This window comes from Portunus trituberculatus, chromosome 30 (genome assembly GCF_017591435.1).
Source record: "Portunus trituberculatus isolate SZX2019 chromosome 30, ASM1759143v1, whole genome shotgun sequence".
NCBI lineage: Eukaryota > Metazoa > Arthropoda > Malacostraca > Decapoda > Portunidae > Portunus > Portunus trituberculatus.
Window position 1 is genome coordinate 3124990 of NC_059284.1, and position 12500 is coordinate 3137489.

Sequence of the window (12500 nt, forward strand, 5' to 3'; positions counted from 1 at the left end):
TATATAGGAGAAAATCGATCTACACCTTGATGATAAGTGCAGTATTGCCAGATAAGTACACAAAAATAGCGTTGAGAAAGGGTAAACTGAAAACCTTAAGCCAATCTGTAGCATGACGTGTTTTCATATTAGTTCTGGTGACTATTTGGTGATTTTGTACAACTTCAGAAACTCATGTGGGGGATTGAAATAATGAAGTCTGTGGCCGTTAATCTTCTGACCTCCATAGACGCTTCCCAATGTAAATAAAATCACACTCAAAACTCAAGGTAAAAAATGCGTTCCAGTACTGAAGGGGTTAAGGGGAAAAAATGTGTAACCTGTGGAGACGTGTTAAGGTTTCTCTGTCGTGCTGTAATGTTGTGGCAGTTTCTTTTGTTTTCGTTCCCTGTTCTCTGTACACTGCATGGAGAAAATTAGTCAGTGCTGAAAGCGAGGCAGAAAGGAGGCGTTTTGCAACAGTGAAAGTTTGGTTCGTTATATTGTTAACTGCCTCTGTATCTGTGTGTGTGTGTGTGTGTGTGTGTGTGTGTGTGTGTGTGTGTGTGTGTGTGTGTGTGTAAAAGGTTTGTAGTCTTGTTTGTGTTTTCACTAATCTTTTCTTCCAGAGGGGCGGGCGCGGACACGTGTTTGTTTCTTCATTCCTTTTAGAGTGAAAAAAAAAACATGGAGAAAAATGCTTGCGTGAAGTAGACCAGAGAGGCGGCGCCCTTGTTCCCTACATAGGCGGCCTTGGGAGGCGGCGGCGCCCTTGTTCAGGAGGAGGAACCACCCGAGTCAACAAGGGCACAGGCACTATAGGCTTTCTTCCTCTCTCTCTCTCTCTCTCTCTCTCTCTCTCTCTCTCTCTCTCTCTCTCTCTCTCTCTCTCTCTCTCTCTCTCTCGTCCCTGTTGTATCCTCGTCAGTGCTACAAGACTCAGCCAGTATTGTCGATCTTTCACCTGTGTTACTGTTGGGTGGATGAACTCTGCAGTGCCCGGCCTACCTTTGTATCTCTTGTCTACCACTGGACCCATTTAGGGAGGCACGTTTGGCACTTCCTCTTTCCCCTTTTGCCTTTTGCCTTTTCCTAGGCTTAGAGAGGAAGGCCGCTCCACGCTCCACGCTCCACTCTGCCCATCGCCCCGTGATAAGAGAAACTGGGGCGGCGTGGCCTGGCTGGGCGGCGGGCGGGAGGGAGCAGCCGCCACGCTACGGGCAGCTTTCCTCACACACTGCTCGCCAAACATCGCCGCGGGACTTTCACAAATTTGACCAAACGGAACGTATGACTACTCCGTATTCTGAAAGTCTGCCACGCCACGCCTTCACTGCGTACTGCACTACATTCAAAAGGCGCCACTGGTTGAGGTGACACGTTTTTGTAAGGGTGTTTTTATGGCTCCAGTGACAGATTAACAAGATTCTGAGAGTATTAACAGCAGAATCACTTCAAAAAGCGACTGTCTGCATTCAAAAACTTGTAGTTGAAGTTGAACTGGTTTTTAAGTGTGTTTTTATGGTTCTAGTGACGGAATAACTAAATTTCTACTTATTAACCGGTGAATCATTCTTGAGAACCCGGCTAGTAGTCTCTGTGGCCTTCGAAAACAGTCCTCGCGGGAGAGCCAAACGTTTCTTACTACGAGCCTCTCTTAACAAACGTCAGCCTTAGAAATATCAACTGTGCATGCACCAAGTTTGAATTTAAAGTGATCAAGCTCTGTCAACCTTGAATCTCACCTTTCCAACCTTGACTCTAACTCTACCAACCTCAAGTCAAAACTGCACCAAGCTTGACTCTGAACTCCATCAAGCGTGACTCACACTCCATCACGCTTGAGCTTCTATAACGTGTAGCCATTTGACACTTGGCTTCAGTGCATTACTCCAGCGCTAACGCTCACTCGTTCCAAGCCAGCGGGTGAGCACAGAGCGAAAGCCAGACAATAACAGAACGAAATGAGGGAAGAATTGTTTTTACTATCATAATGAGAAGCACAAGTCATCCTTTACGACCACTAGCGACGGAGAGAAAGAGGACGCAATTCTGAAACACCTCTGCGTAACTCAAATGACTGCAGATTAAGTTGCACGAGTGTTTTTTTTCCGATTCTAGTGAGAAATTACCAAGATTTCTATATTGTTAATGGGAGACACATTCTTGAGAACAATGTAGTGATCTCTGGAGCTTTTAGAGAGAGAGAGAGAGAGAGAGAGAGAGAGAGAGAGAGAGAGAGAGAGAGAGAGAGAGAGATAAGCGTTTTAAATAAGGATAGGATGAAATAAGGTTGCAGAATCCGTCTCGTCACGTCACCGCTGGCTGGTATAATAGATCGTTACAGCATTAATTAACATCACATTACCAAGCTCTTACCTTTCCTTGTGGTGATGGTGGTGGTGATGGTGGTGGCGGCGGAGGTACGTAGCATAACTTTCACTGACGCACTGTACTGTTGAGAATGATTTCCTTTTTTTCCTACTTTCCTTTTTTTCCTCATCTTTTTATTCAGCGATAGACAGTTTGTAGTTTGTAGTGAAGCGGTTTAAGTGGTCCTGAAGGGTACTTGTCTGGCCACGTGGGTTTAATTTAATCTCTTTAGCACCAGGACGCGTTTCCATATCCATCCTGCTTACTTGTTGGCGGTTTTTATACAGCTTCAGAAACACATGTGGGGATTGAAATAGTCAAGACTGTGGCCATTAATCTTCTGACCTCCATAGACCCTTCCTAACGCAAATAAAATCGCTGAATCACATCCAAAAATCTCAAGGTAAAAAAAAAAGCGTCTCAGAATTAGTGTTTAATATCGGAGTGGCCACATCAATATTGTCTCAGGGAAAGTGAAGGTTAATCCAAGACATTTAGGCCTATACTATTCTAAACCACCTTTGTCCCGCACCTCCTCCATTCTAAAAAGCCTCGATTTGAAGTTACGCTAAATTTCAATGATGTTTAGTTGAAGTTAGGCGGAATTTCAATGATGTTTAGTTGAAGTTAGACGAAATTTCAATGATGTTTAGTTGAAGTTAGACGAGATTTCAATGATGTTTAGTTGAAGTTAGGCGGGATTTCAATGATGTTTAGTTGAAGTTAAGCGGGATTTCAATGATGTTTCTACAGTTTTCTTGAGAGATTAGCAAGATTTCTGCGTCAGTGAAGGGAGAAACAGTGTTGAGAACTCGGCTAAGCGTCTCTGTGGCGGTGGAAAACTCGTGGTGAGCGAGCGAAGCGTTTCAAAATACAGGTCCAGGAGTGAAACAGGAAGGCAAACATCGACACGTGACTGTGGGAGCGACGCAGTTTTTCATCGTATTTTTTTTTTTAATTCCTTGTTTGCTTTCTCTCTCTCTCTCTCTCTCTCTCTCTCTCTCTCTCTCTCTCTCTCTCTCTCTCTCTCTCTCTCTCTCACATATCCCTACATCTCACTCCCACGCGCAGCCACACACAAGTTCGTGCCTTTAATACAACATTCGGGACTCTTGTTTATTCATCTGCATACTTTCTCACTTTCTCTCGACGATGTGTTATGACTCCGACACACACACACACACACACACACACACACACACACACACACACACACACACACGGAACAAGTCACAACACGTTAATCGCTTCGGTACAGTGACACGATTTCTTATTTATTTTGTTTACCATTTTGTGATTTTAAACAGTATTAGAAACTTATGAGGGGATTAAAATAGTGAAGACTTTGGCTATTAACCTTCATACCTCCATAGACCCTTCCTAATGTTGATAAAACTGTTTAATCACTTTCAAAACTCAAGCTAAAAATGCGTCCCGGTACTGAAAGGGTTAATGACAAGAGCATTGGGACAGGTAACACAGAAACTAATTACATACCTGCCATGATGCTTGATACAGGTGACTTCAGGTGAGACACGGCGACAGGTAACACTTAAAACTTGTCCATAGAAACACTTAGACACTCACAACACACTTTGCAATATACCAGTAATACTCTGTTCCAATGAGTGAGACTAGGAGGAGGAGGAGGAGGAGGAGGAGGAAGAGGAGGAGGAGGAGGTGTGAACGAGGAGCTGGTTGGAGGAGAAATGAGTAGCAGGAGGCGTCTCTCTTCACTTTTACTTTCCGCTGTGGTTGAGTAAGAAAAGAATGAGTAAGGAAGAGAGAGAGAGAGAGAGAGAGAGGAGAGAGAGTAGGAGGGGGAAAGTGGAGGGGGTACTATCTCCTTCCCTCCTTTACTCCCTTACTCCCTCACCCCTCCACCTTTCTTCCACTGCCTTCCACCTCCTTCTCCACCTGTCCACTGCTGTACTTCACCTGCCGGAACCGCGAAAGAGAGAGAGAGAGAGAGAGAGAGAGAGAGAGAGAGAGAGAGAGAGAGAGAGAGAGAGAGAGAGAGAGAGAGAGAGAGAGAGAGAGAGAGAGAGAGAGAGAAACTGACCGTATTGTAGGAGAAAGAAATGGTAAAGAGAACAGGAAGGATATGAAGGATACAATAAAGGAAGGAGAAAAGGAAGGAAGGAAGGAAGGAAGGAAGGAAAGGAAGATAGGTCATGGAGAAACAGGAAGGATGGGATGGATACGATAGAGGAAGAGGAAGGAAGGTGTGTCAAAAGAAGGAAAGGAAGGAAGGGAAGAGGACATTTCACTTCAGGAGGAGGAGGAGGAGGAGGAGGAGGAGAAGGAGCAGGAGGAGGAGGCAACAAGTCAGCCGGGCATTAGCTCATGAAGAAGAGAGAGGAAGTGTTAAGGAAGGAATGATCACTTCTCCTCCTCCTCCTCCTCCTCCTCCTCCTCACCAATTAACATTAACGCATGAACAGTAAAATGCGAATAAGATTAACAATAGAGAAACACATGAACATTTTTCTCACTCTGGATGGAAATAAAAAAAAAGAAAGAGAGAAAAAAAATAGCATTGTTGAGTGGCACGTTTCTATTTAACCTTTAACTCCCACTGACGGAGGCGAGACAGACAGACAGACAGACAGACAGACAGGGAAGGTGGCAAGGGAGGTATGTGGCTTGTCCCTCCCTGTCTTTGTTGTAACGTGAGGGAGAGAGGAAGAAAAATTGGCTGAAGAAGAATTTTGAAGGGAGAGTAATGAGTGGTGGTGGTGGTGGTGGTGGTGGTGGTGGTGGTGGTGGTGGTGGTAGTGGTGGTGGTGGTGGTGGTGGTGGTGGTGGTAGTGGTGGTGGTGGTGGTGGTGGTGGTGGTGGGAATTCCTAAATGCTGAAGCCACTTTTACTCTCGTCCAAAATTGCTAAGGAGACATTGACCTGCCTCGCCCTGCCTCCCTCACTCCCTCTCCCCCCCGCCTTACCTTCCCTCACCCCTCCACACCCTCCCTCACCCTCATCCTGCCTCTTGTTCCCTCACCCTGCCTTACCTTCCACACCCTGCCTCATTTCCTACTCTTCACCCTATCTTACCTTCATTCATGCTTCCTCATCCTACCTTCCTCATTCTCTCGCGTTGCATGCCTCCTTCTCCCTCACTCTGCCTCATATCAGTTACCCTGCCTCCCTCCCTGATCCTGCCTGCCTCCCTCCTTCCCGCATGCCTTCCTCCTTTATCCTGCCTCCATCATCCTCCCTCTGCCTCAGCCACAGCACACAGCACACAGCACACGGGATAACGTCTCTACCTGGCTTTATGTGTGTGTGTGTCATCATTGTGTCGTCCTCTGCTAAACACGCCATGGCTCGTATTAAACTTTTCTGTGCTTCACCCCCATTATTTCAAAAGGCTTTATTCAAATCTACACGAGTTTTTTAAGGTGTCTCAGTGGTTCTAAAGGCAGACTGATAAGATTTCTACACTATCAACTGGAGAAGCACTCTTGAAAACTCCGCTAATTATCTCTGTGGCCTTGGAAAACAGTCGTAGTGAGAGAGAATAGCGTTTTTTAATGTGTCTATGGTTCTAGAAGAAAATGAAAAGGTTTCTGCATTATTAACTGGAGAAACACTTGGAAACCCTGTTAGTCATCTCTGTGGCCTTGGTGAATATGATGAGAGACCAAAGGCTTTCTGAATACGAACCTATGAACGGCGTATCGCGGCGTGGGAAAGACACCTCACGCTCAGGTAGACAAGTGAAGGGTTGAAGGGGGCGGGGTGTTAATTAGAAAGTCTGACCGGATTACTGCAACACTTGGACAGGAAATTGTGTTTTTTTCTGTGTTACTATTTTTGTTTTCTTTGGTGTTTTTTTTTTTTTTTTTATTTGCTGAAAGGAAATTAAGATTGGGTGTTCTGTTTGATTTATTGTTTATTTATTTCAAAGCGTGGCCACACACACACACACACACACACACACACACACACACACACACACGCACACGCACACGCACACGCACACACACACATTGACGGACAGACAGGTAGAAAGACAGACAGGCGAGCAATCGGTTGGTAGGTCAAACACCGGAAGGAACTGTGTGTGTGTGTGTGTGTGTGTGTCTGTTGCCACTGACCCTCCCAGGTGCCAGGAGCATGGGGACACCAGCACACACCACCACTCCCACCACCACCACCACCACCACCACTACTACTGAACTGAGACTCAAACATCGCCAAGGGGTAGAAATTGACTTAATGTACAGGACGGAACGTTACTTGTGTTGTATGTCTTGTCTGGGTCATGGTGGTGGTGGTGGTGGTGGTGGTGCTGCTGCTGATGATGATGATATATTTAGCATTACTCTCATAACCTCTTTAACAAAGGGACACATTTTTAACCTTGAGATTGTGTACGATTAGACCTTTTTATTGACATTAGGGAGGGTCTATGGAGGTTAGAAGATTAATGTCCACAGCCTTCACTATGTTAATCCCCCACATGAGTTTCTGAAGCTGTATAAAATCACCAAATAGTCACCAGAATGAATATGGAAACGCGCCATGGTACTGAAGGGGTAAATATTTAGTTGAGTTACCTTTAGCAGTTAAGAAATAAGGGAACATAGCTTTGGTGGCACTTGCTGAGGGAACATAGCTTTGGTGGCACTTGCTGAGGGAACATTGCTTTGTGGCACTTGCTGAGGGAACATTGCTTTGGTGGCACTTCGATTCACGTTGACGAACCATTGATGTCACTGAAGGATGAAACTAAAACACACGCAATTACAACTCACAATGAGAAGTTACGTAATGATGTTCAATACCTCCTCCTCCTCTTCCTCCTCCTCCTCCTCCTCATCCTCCTCCTCCTCCTCATCCTCCTCCTCCTCCTCCTCCTCCTCCTCCACCGGTTGACTCACCTGACCTACTTATCCTGCTGTAGGCGAGACAACAACCTGGTAATCCCTACTTGAGTTACTTTTACCTTCACTACTCATACATACCCTGACCTTCCCCGTCCTTATACGTACACCTCCCAACCCCCCCTCTCTCTCTCTCTCTCTCTCTCTCTCTCTCTCTCTCTCTCTCTCTCTCTCTCTCTCGTCGCGTCAGTGCCTCCTCCAGGTGCCAACGCCCTCCTCTCACTTGTTCCTGACCTCGCTTACTTCTGTAGAAGCTAATAGGTCCATAGAATGTGTGTGTGTGTGTGTGTGTGTGTGTGTGTGTGTGTGTGTGTGTGTGTGTTCTTGTTCTTAATCTAGCTTTTGCCACTACTACCACTACCACCACCACCACCACTACTACTACTACTACTACTACTACTACTACTACTACTACTACTACTACTACTACTTGGAAGTCAGAGAGAGAGAGAGAGAGAGAGAGAGAGAGAGAGAGAGAGAGAGAGAGCACTTTAAACTTGATGCTAAACAAAATTTATGATAAAACAAAACAAAAATTCACTTTCAGAATCGCCCTCGTAAATTCTCTCTCTCTCTCTCTCTCTCTCTCTCTCTCTCTCTCTCTCTCTCTCTCTCTCTCTCTCTCTCTCTCTCTCACGGAACTTGTAGGAGTGAAAGTGAGAGTTTAGTAGTCCTCATATCTCCTGTGGGAGGAAGAGGGAGGGAGAGGGAGAGGCGGAGGAGTGGTGGAGGGAGGGAGGGAGGGAGGGAGATATGAAGGGAGGGAAGGAGAGAAGGAGGATGGGGAGGAGATGAAAGGAGGAAAAGAATGAAAAACCGTAGAAGGAAGAGAGAGAGAGAGAGAGAGAGAGAGAGAGAGAGAGGTTCTTATTTTTTGACACAAATCCCTCCCTTTGTCCTGCCTCCCTTTACCTTTAGCTTATTATCCTCTCCTCCTCCTCCTCCTCCTCCTCCTCCTCCTCCTCCTCCTCCTCCTCCCCCTCTTCCTCCTCCTCCCTTTCCTCGTGACAACCCGGATCTTCACCCTCACTTTCACTACAGTCCTTAATGCTACTCCTCCTCCCTCCTCCTGCTCCTCCTCCTCCTCCTCCTCCTCCTCCTCCTCCTCCTCCTCCTCCTCCTCCTCCTCCTCCTCCTCCGCGCCTACCACAAATACAAAACAACTCAAAATGAAAGAGACAAGACTGAGCATGACCAATTGCGACGCAATGCTAAAAAACTTATAAGGGAAAGTAAGAAAAAATATGAGCTCCATATCGCCAATCGAAGCAAGACAAATCCTAAAGAGTTTTTCAGTTATATCAGAACTAAAAAAGCAATAGCTTCATCAATAGGGCCGCTAGCTCTAGACAATGGCGAACACACGGACGACGAAATTGAAATGGCTATTAAATTAAACAATTACTTTGCGTCAGTCTTCACTGAAGAAAATTATTCAGAAAATCAACCAACTGCACCAAATCACAGCAATAATGTCTTTTTAAATACGTGCGATATCCAAGAAAATGAAATTTTGAGCGCAATAAATAAAGTTAAAACAAATAAAACTCCTGGTCCCGATAAAATTTCTCCACGAATACTAAAAGAGGCAAAGAACGAACTTGTTAAACCATTGTCTATCCTCTTTAATAAATCACTAAGCACTCGTAAAGTTCCTGATGACTGGAAACTCGCAAACGTAACTCCAATCTTTAAAAAAGGTGACAAGTCTCAAACTAGAAATTATCGACCAATTAGCCTCACTTCAGTGGTAGGTAAATTAATGGAGACAGTTTTGAGGATAAAGTTGTTGCATTCTTAGAAAGTAACAACATAATAAACGAATCACAACATGGATTTAGAAACAAGCGGTCATGTTTAACAAATTTGCTTGACTTTTTCCATGATATATATAATTTGTACGACAACACCAGAGCGGTCGATATCATATATCTTGACTTCCAAAAGGCTTTTGACAAAGTGCCACATAAACGTCTTATCAACAAAGTAAAAGCGCATGGTATAACTGGTGACATTGCAGCGTGGATCGAGGATTGGTTGTCTGATCGTAAACAGCGAGTTGTGATCAATGGTAAATCTTCAGACTGGATTAACGTAAGCAGTGGCGTTCCTCAAGGATCAGTTCTGGGACCTATTCTTTTTATTATATATATTAACGACATTGATGAAAGAATAAATTGTAAGCTCTCAAAATTCGCAGATGACACAAAATTGCAAACAGAGTAGACTCAGAAAGCCAAAGACAACTTTTGCAAAGAGATTTAGATACTCTCATCGAATGGTCAAACAAGTGGCAAATGAAATTCAATATAGATAAATGCCACGTTTTACACATAGGAAATCAAAATCCTCAGGCGACATACAAGATGAATAATACCCCAATGACGAGTGTGGACAAAGAAAAAGATCTTGGTGTCATTGTTTCAGCAGACCTCAAGCCTAGCAAACACTGTACTGAAGTCGTCAAAACTGCGAATAAATTAGTTGGTTTCATTGGACGATCTTTCACTTTCAAGTCTGAGAAAATAATATTAACATTATATAACTCACTCGTCCGTCCACATCTCGAATACAATGTTCAGTTTTGGTCACCGTATTACAAAAAGATATCGAAAAATTAGAAAAATACAACGCAGATTAACAAAAATGATCCCAAGGTTGCGGAACAAATCCTACGAGGAACGCCTAAAGGAATTAAATTTATTTTCTCTTGAGAAACGGAGAGTAAGAGGCGACCTTATCATGCTTTTCAAAATTTTTAATGGGTTTGCAAATATGAATATTCAAAAATACGTATCAGTCGACCAGTCAAATGTCACCAGAAGCAATGGTTTTAAAATTGTTGGTAAGCGTTTTGTAACAAATGAAGCCAAACACTTTTTCTTTAATCGCATAGTTAATATATGGAATGGTCTGCCATCAAATGTTGTCAACTCAGGTACTATCGAAACGTTCAAAGTTCGCCTCGATAAATACTTTGAATCTAATCCCCGGTTGTCGCTATTCATTTCCGAATAATTTGCGCTTTTTCTTTTATCTCCCGGGCCTCTGATCGTGGTTTAAATTGCCCGTTAGTTTGAATTACTCTCACCCTCCATACATGACACAGATAGCCCGGAGTGAACGGTCACTACTTTTACTCTCGATCTGTGAAGGGCTGTGGATAGTCAAGAGCCCTGACAGTAGGTGACCATCATCGGGATTTAAGGTACCAGGGTCACCGCTGCAGGGGTAACCATACAGTGTGCGGCGCCCTTTAAAGGGAAGTGCACTTTTACAGTGGTTGTACGGAGCTGGGGCCTGATTGACTGCTGCCTCTCTTGAAAGCGCCAGGCAAGGCTGCCGCACCACCTTTTTGACTCCACACTGTGTTTACATACATACTACACTACACTGCATACACGCACAGATAGCCCAGAGTGAACGGTCACTACTACTACTCTCGACCTGTGACGGGCTGTGTTTGGAGAGGGCCTTGTCAACCATTGATCATCATCGGGAACTAAGTACCAGGGATCAATGTTGCAAGGGGTTATCAGCGTACGGCGTCCCTACAGGAAAGTATGCTATCTCAGTGGATTGAACGGAGCTGGGGCCTGATTGACTGCTGCCTCCTAGAAAGCGCCAGGCAAGGCTGCCGCACCACCCATTCGACATACACACTGTGCATCCACGTACACAATGCACACACAACATGACATTTACCAAGCGTTAACACTTTCCCCCACAAACACAAGTAGTCAGACGTAGATTACACATTTCCTTTTCACTCTCTACTAAAATTCCATGTGATTTTTTAATATCACATGGTTTCGCCTTTTTTCCTGCCAGCCTCGGCTGGAGGGAGGGGTGGGTGGGGAGGAGCCTCCTGCTTTGCTGTCCTGTCTCTACCACTGGCAGTATAGTCTCCACAAACAGCCTAGTAAGGACCTAAGGGTTTGTTGCTGTTTGTCTTCCTTTGTATTCCTTTGTATTCCTCCTCCTCCTCCTCCTTCTCTTTCTCCTCTAATACCAGAAGTGAAGAATGCAAATTCTATCACCAAACCAGGTTATACACACACACACACACACACACACACACACACACAGGAAAGACACAGCGTTACTTTTCAATACTAACCCCTTCAGAAGATTAATGGCCACAGTCTTCACTATTCTAATCCCCCACGTAAGTTTCTGAAGCTGTATACAATGACCAAAATAGTAACCAGAATGAATATGGAAACGCGTCGTGGTACTGAAGGTGTTAAGACAAAGAGCATTCAAACAGTCTAACAGTACATAATTGAGCTTCATGTACGGTCTATACCAGGATGCATCAACGCCAATAGAATGATGTACACTATAGTCCAATACAATGCTTTACTTTCACAGGATATTGCCACACACACACACACACACACACACACACACACACACACACCACCACCACCACCACCACTACTACTACTACTACTACTACTACTACTACTACTACTACTACTACTACTACTACTACTACTACTACTACTACTACTACTACTACTACTACTACTACTACTCCCTCTCACATTTCTATTCCTCATTCCTTCTCCTCCTGCTCCTCCTCCATGTCATTATCATCATGAGGACAAGAGCTCAACAGGAGAGCTTACATTGAGAGGTGACTGGAGGTGGAAGGGAAGTAGTGGTGGTGGAGAGGTGGAGAGGAGAGTGGAGTAATACTGGAGTGATAGAATAGCGCAGTTACTGTCTCAATATTTGGTTTTCTATGAAGTGGAATGACCTGACAGTATTGAGGGGAAACATTAATAGACTGACTGAGAATTGTGTTTACCTCAAAAATGTTATGGCTCGTTCTCTCTCTCTCTCTCTCTCTCTCTCTCTCTCTCTCTCTCTCTCTCTCTCTCTCTCTAAAAGATAAATAACAAAGCCATTATTCCTGTAGGACCGTCCCCTGGAGCCGCTACGGTGTCGGTGGGGTCAGGCGTGGCTGGCTCCTTTATTACCTGTACCGCTATTTTGAAACGCTTTGCTCCCACGAAACTACTGTTCTTTAAAAGTCCCTCTGATAATTACCCGTGCTCATTAGTGTTTATTCTTTTAATACTGAGGAAATCTTCTTCATCTGTCAATAGGGCCATAAAAACACCCTTAAAACCTGTGTCATTTCATTAAAACTTTATGAAAGTAGGTAATCTTGGCCTGGAGGGTGTTTCTATCGTCGATGCTCTAAATATCTTGTTGATGTGTCATTAGAACGTTGAAACACCATTGAAA

General features: G+C 44.4%; 2 protein-coding genes across 2 annotated transcripts in view; one reads left to right on the forward strand and one right to left on the reverse strand.

The window, feature by feature from the left end:
* LOC123510964 (serine proteinase stubble-like) overlaps positions 1-4061 on the reverse strand; it is a 54329-nt gene extending 50268 nt beyond the window's left edge. The window contains exon 1 of the mRNA XM_045266505.1: positions 3850-4061. Coding sequence (XP_045122440.1) covers positions 3850-3856 — 7 coding nt within the window. The 5' untranslated portion in view covers positions 3857-4061. The remainder of the gene's footprint in view (positions 1-3849) is intronic.
* LOC123510965 overlaps positions 1-12500 on the forward strand; it is a 120849-nt gene that overhangs the window by 39752 nt on the left and 68597 nt on the right. The window lies entirely within an intron of this gene.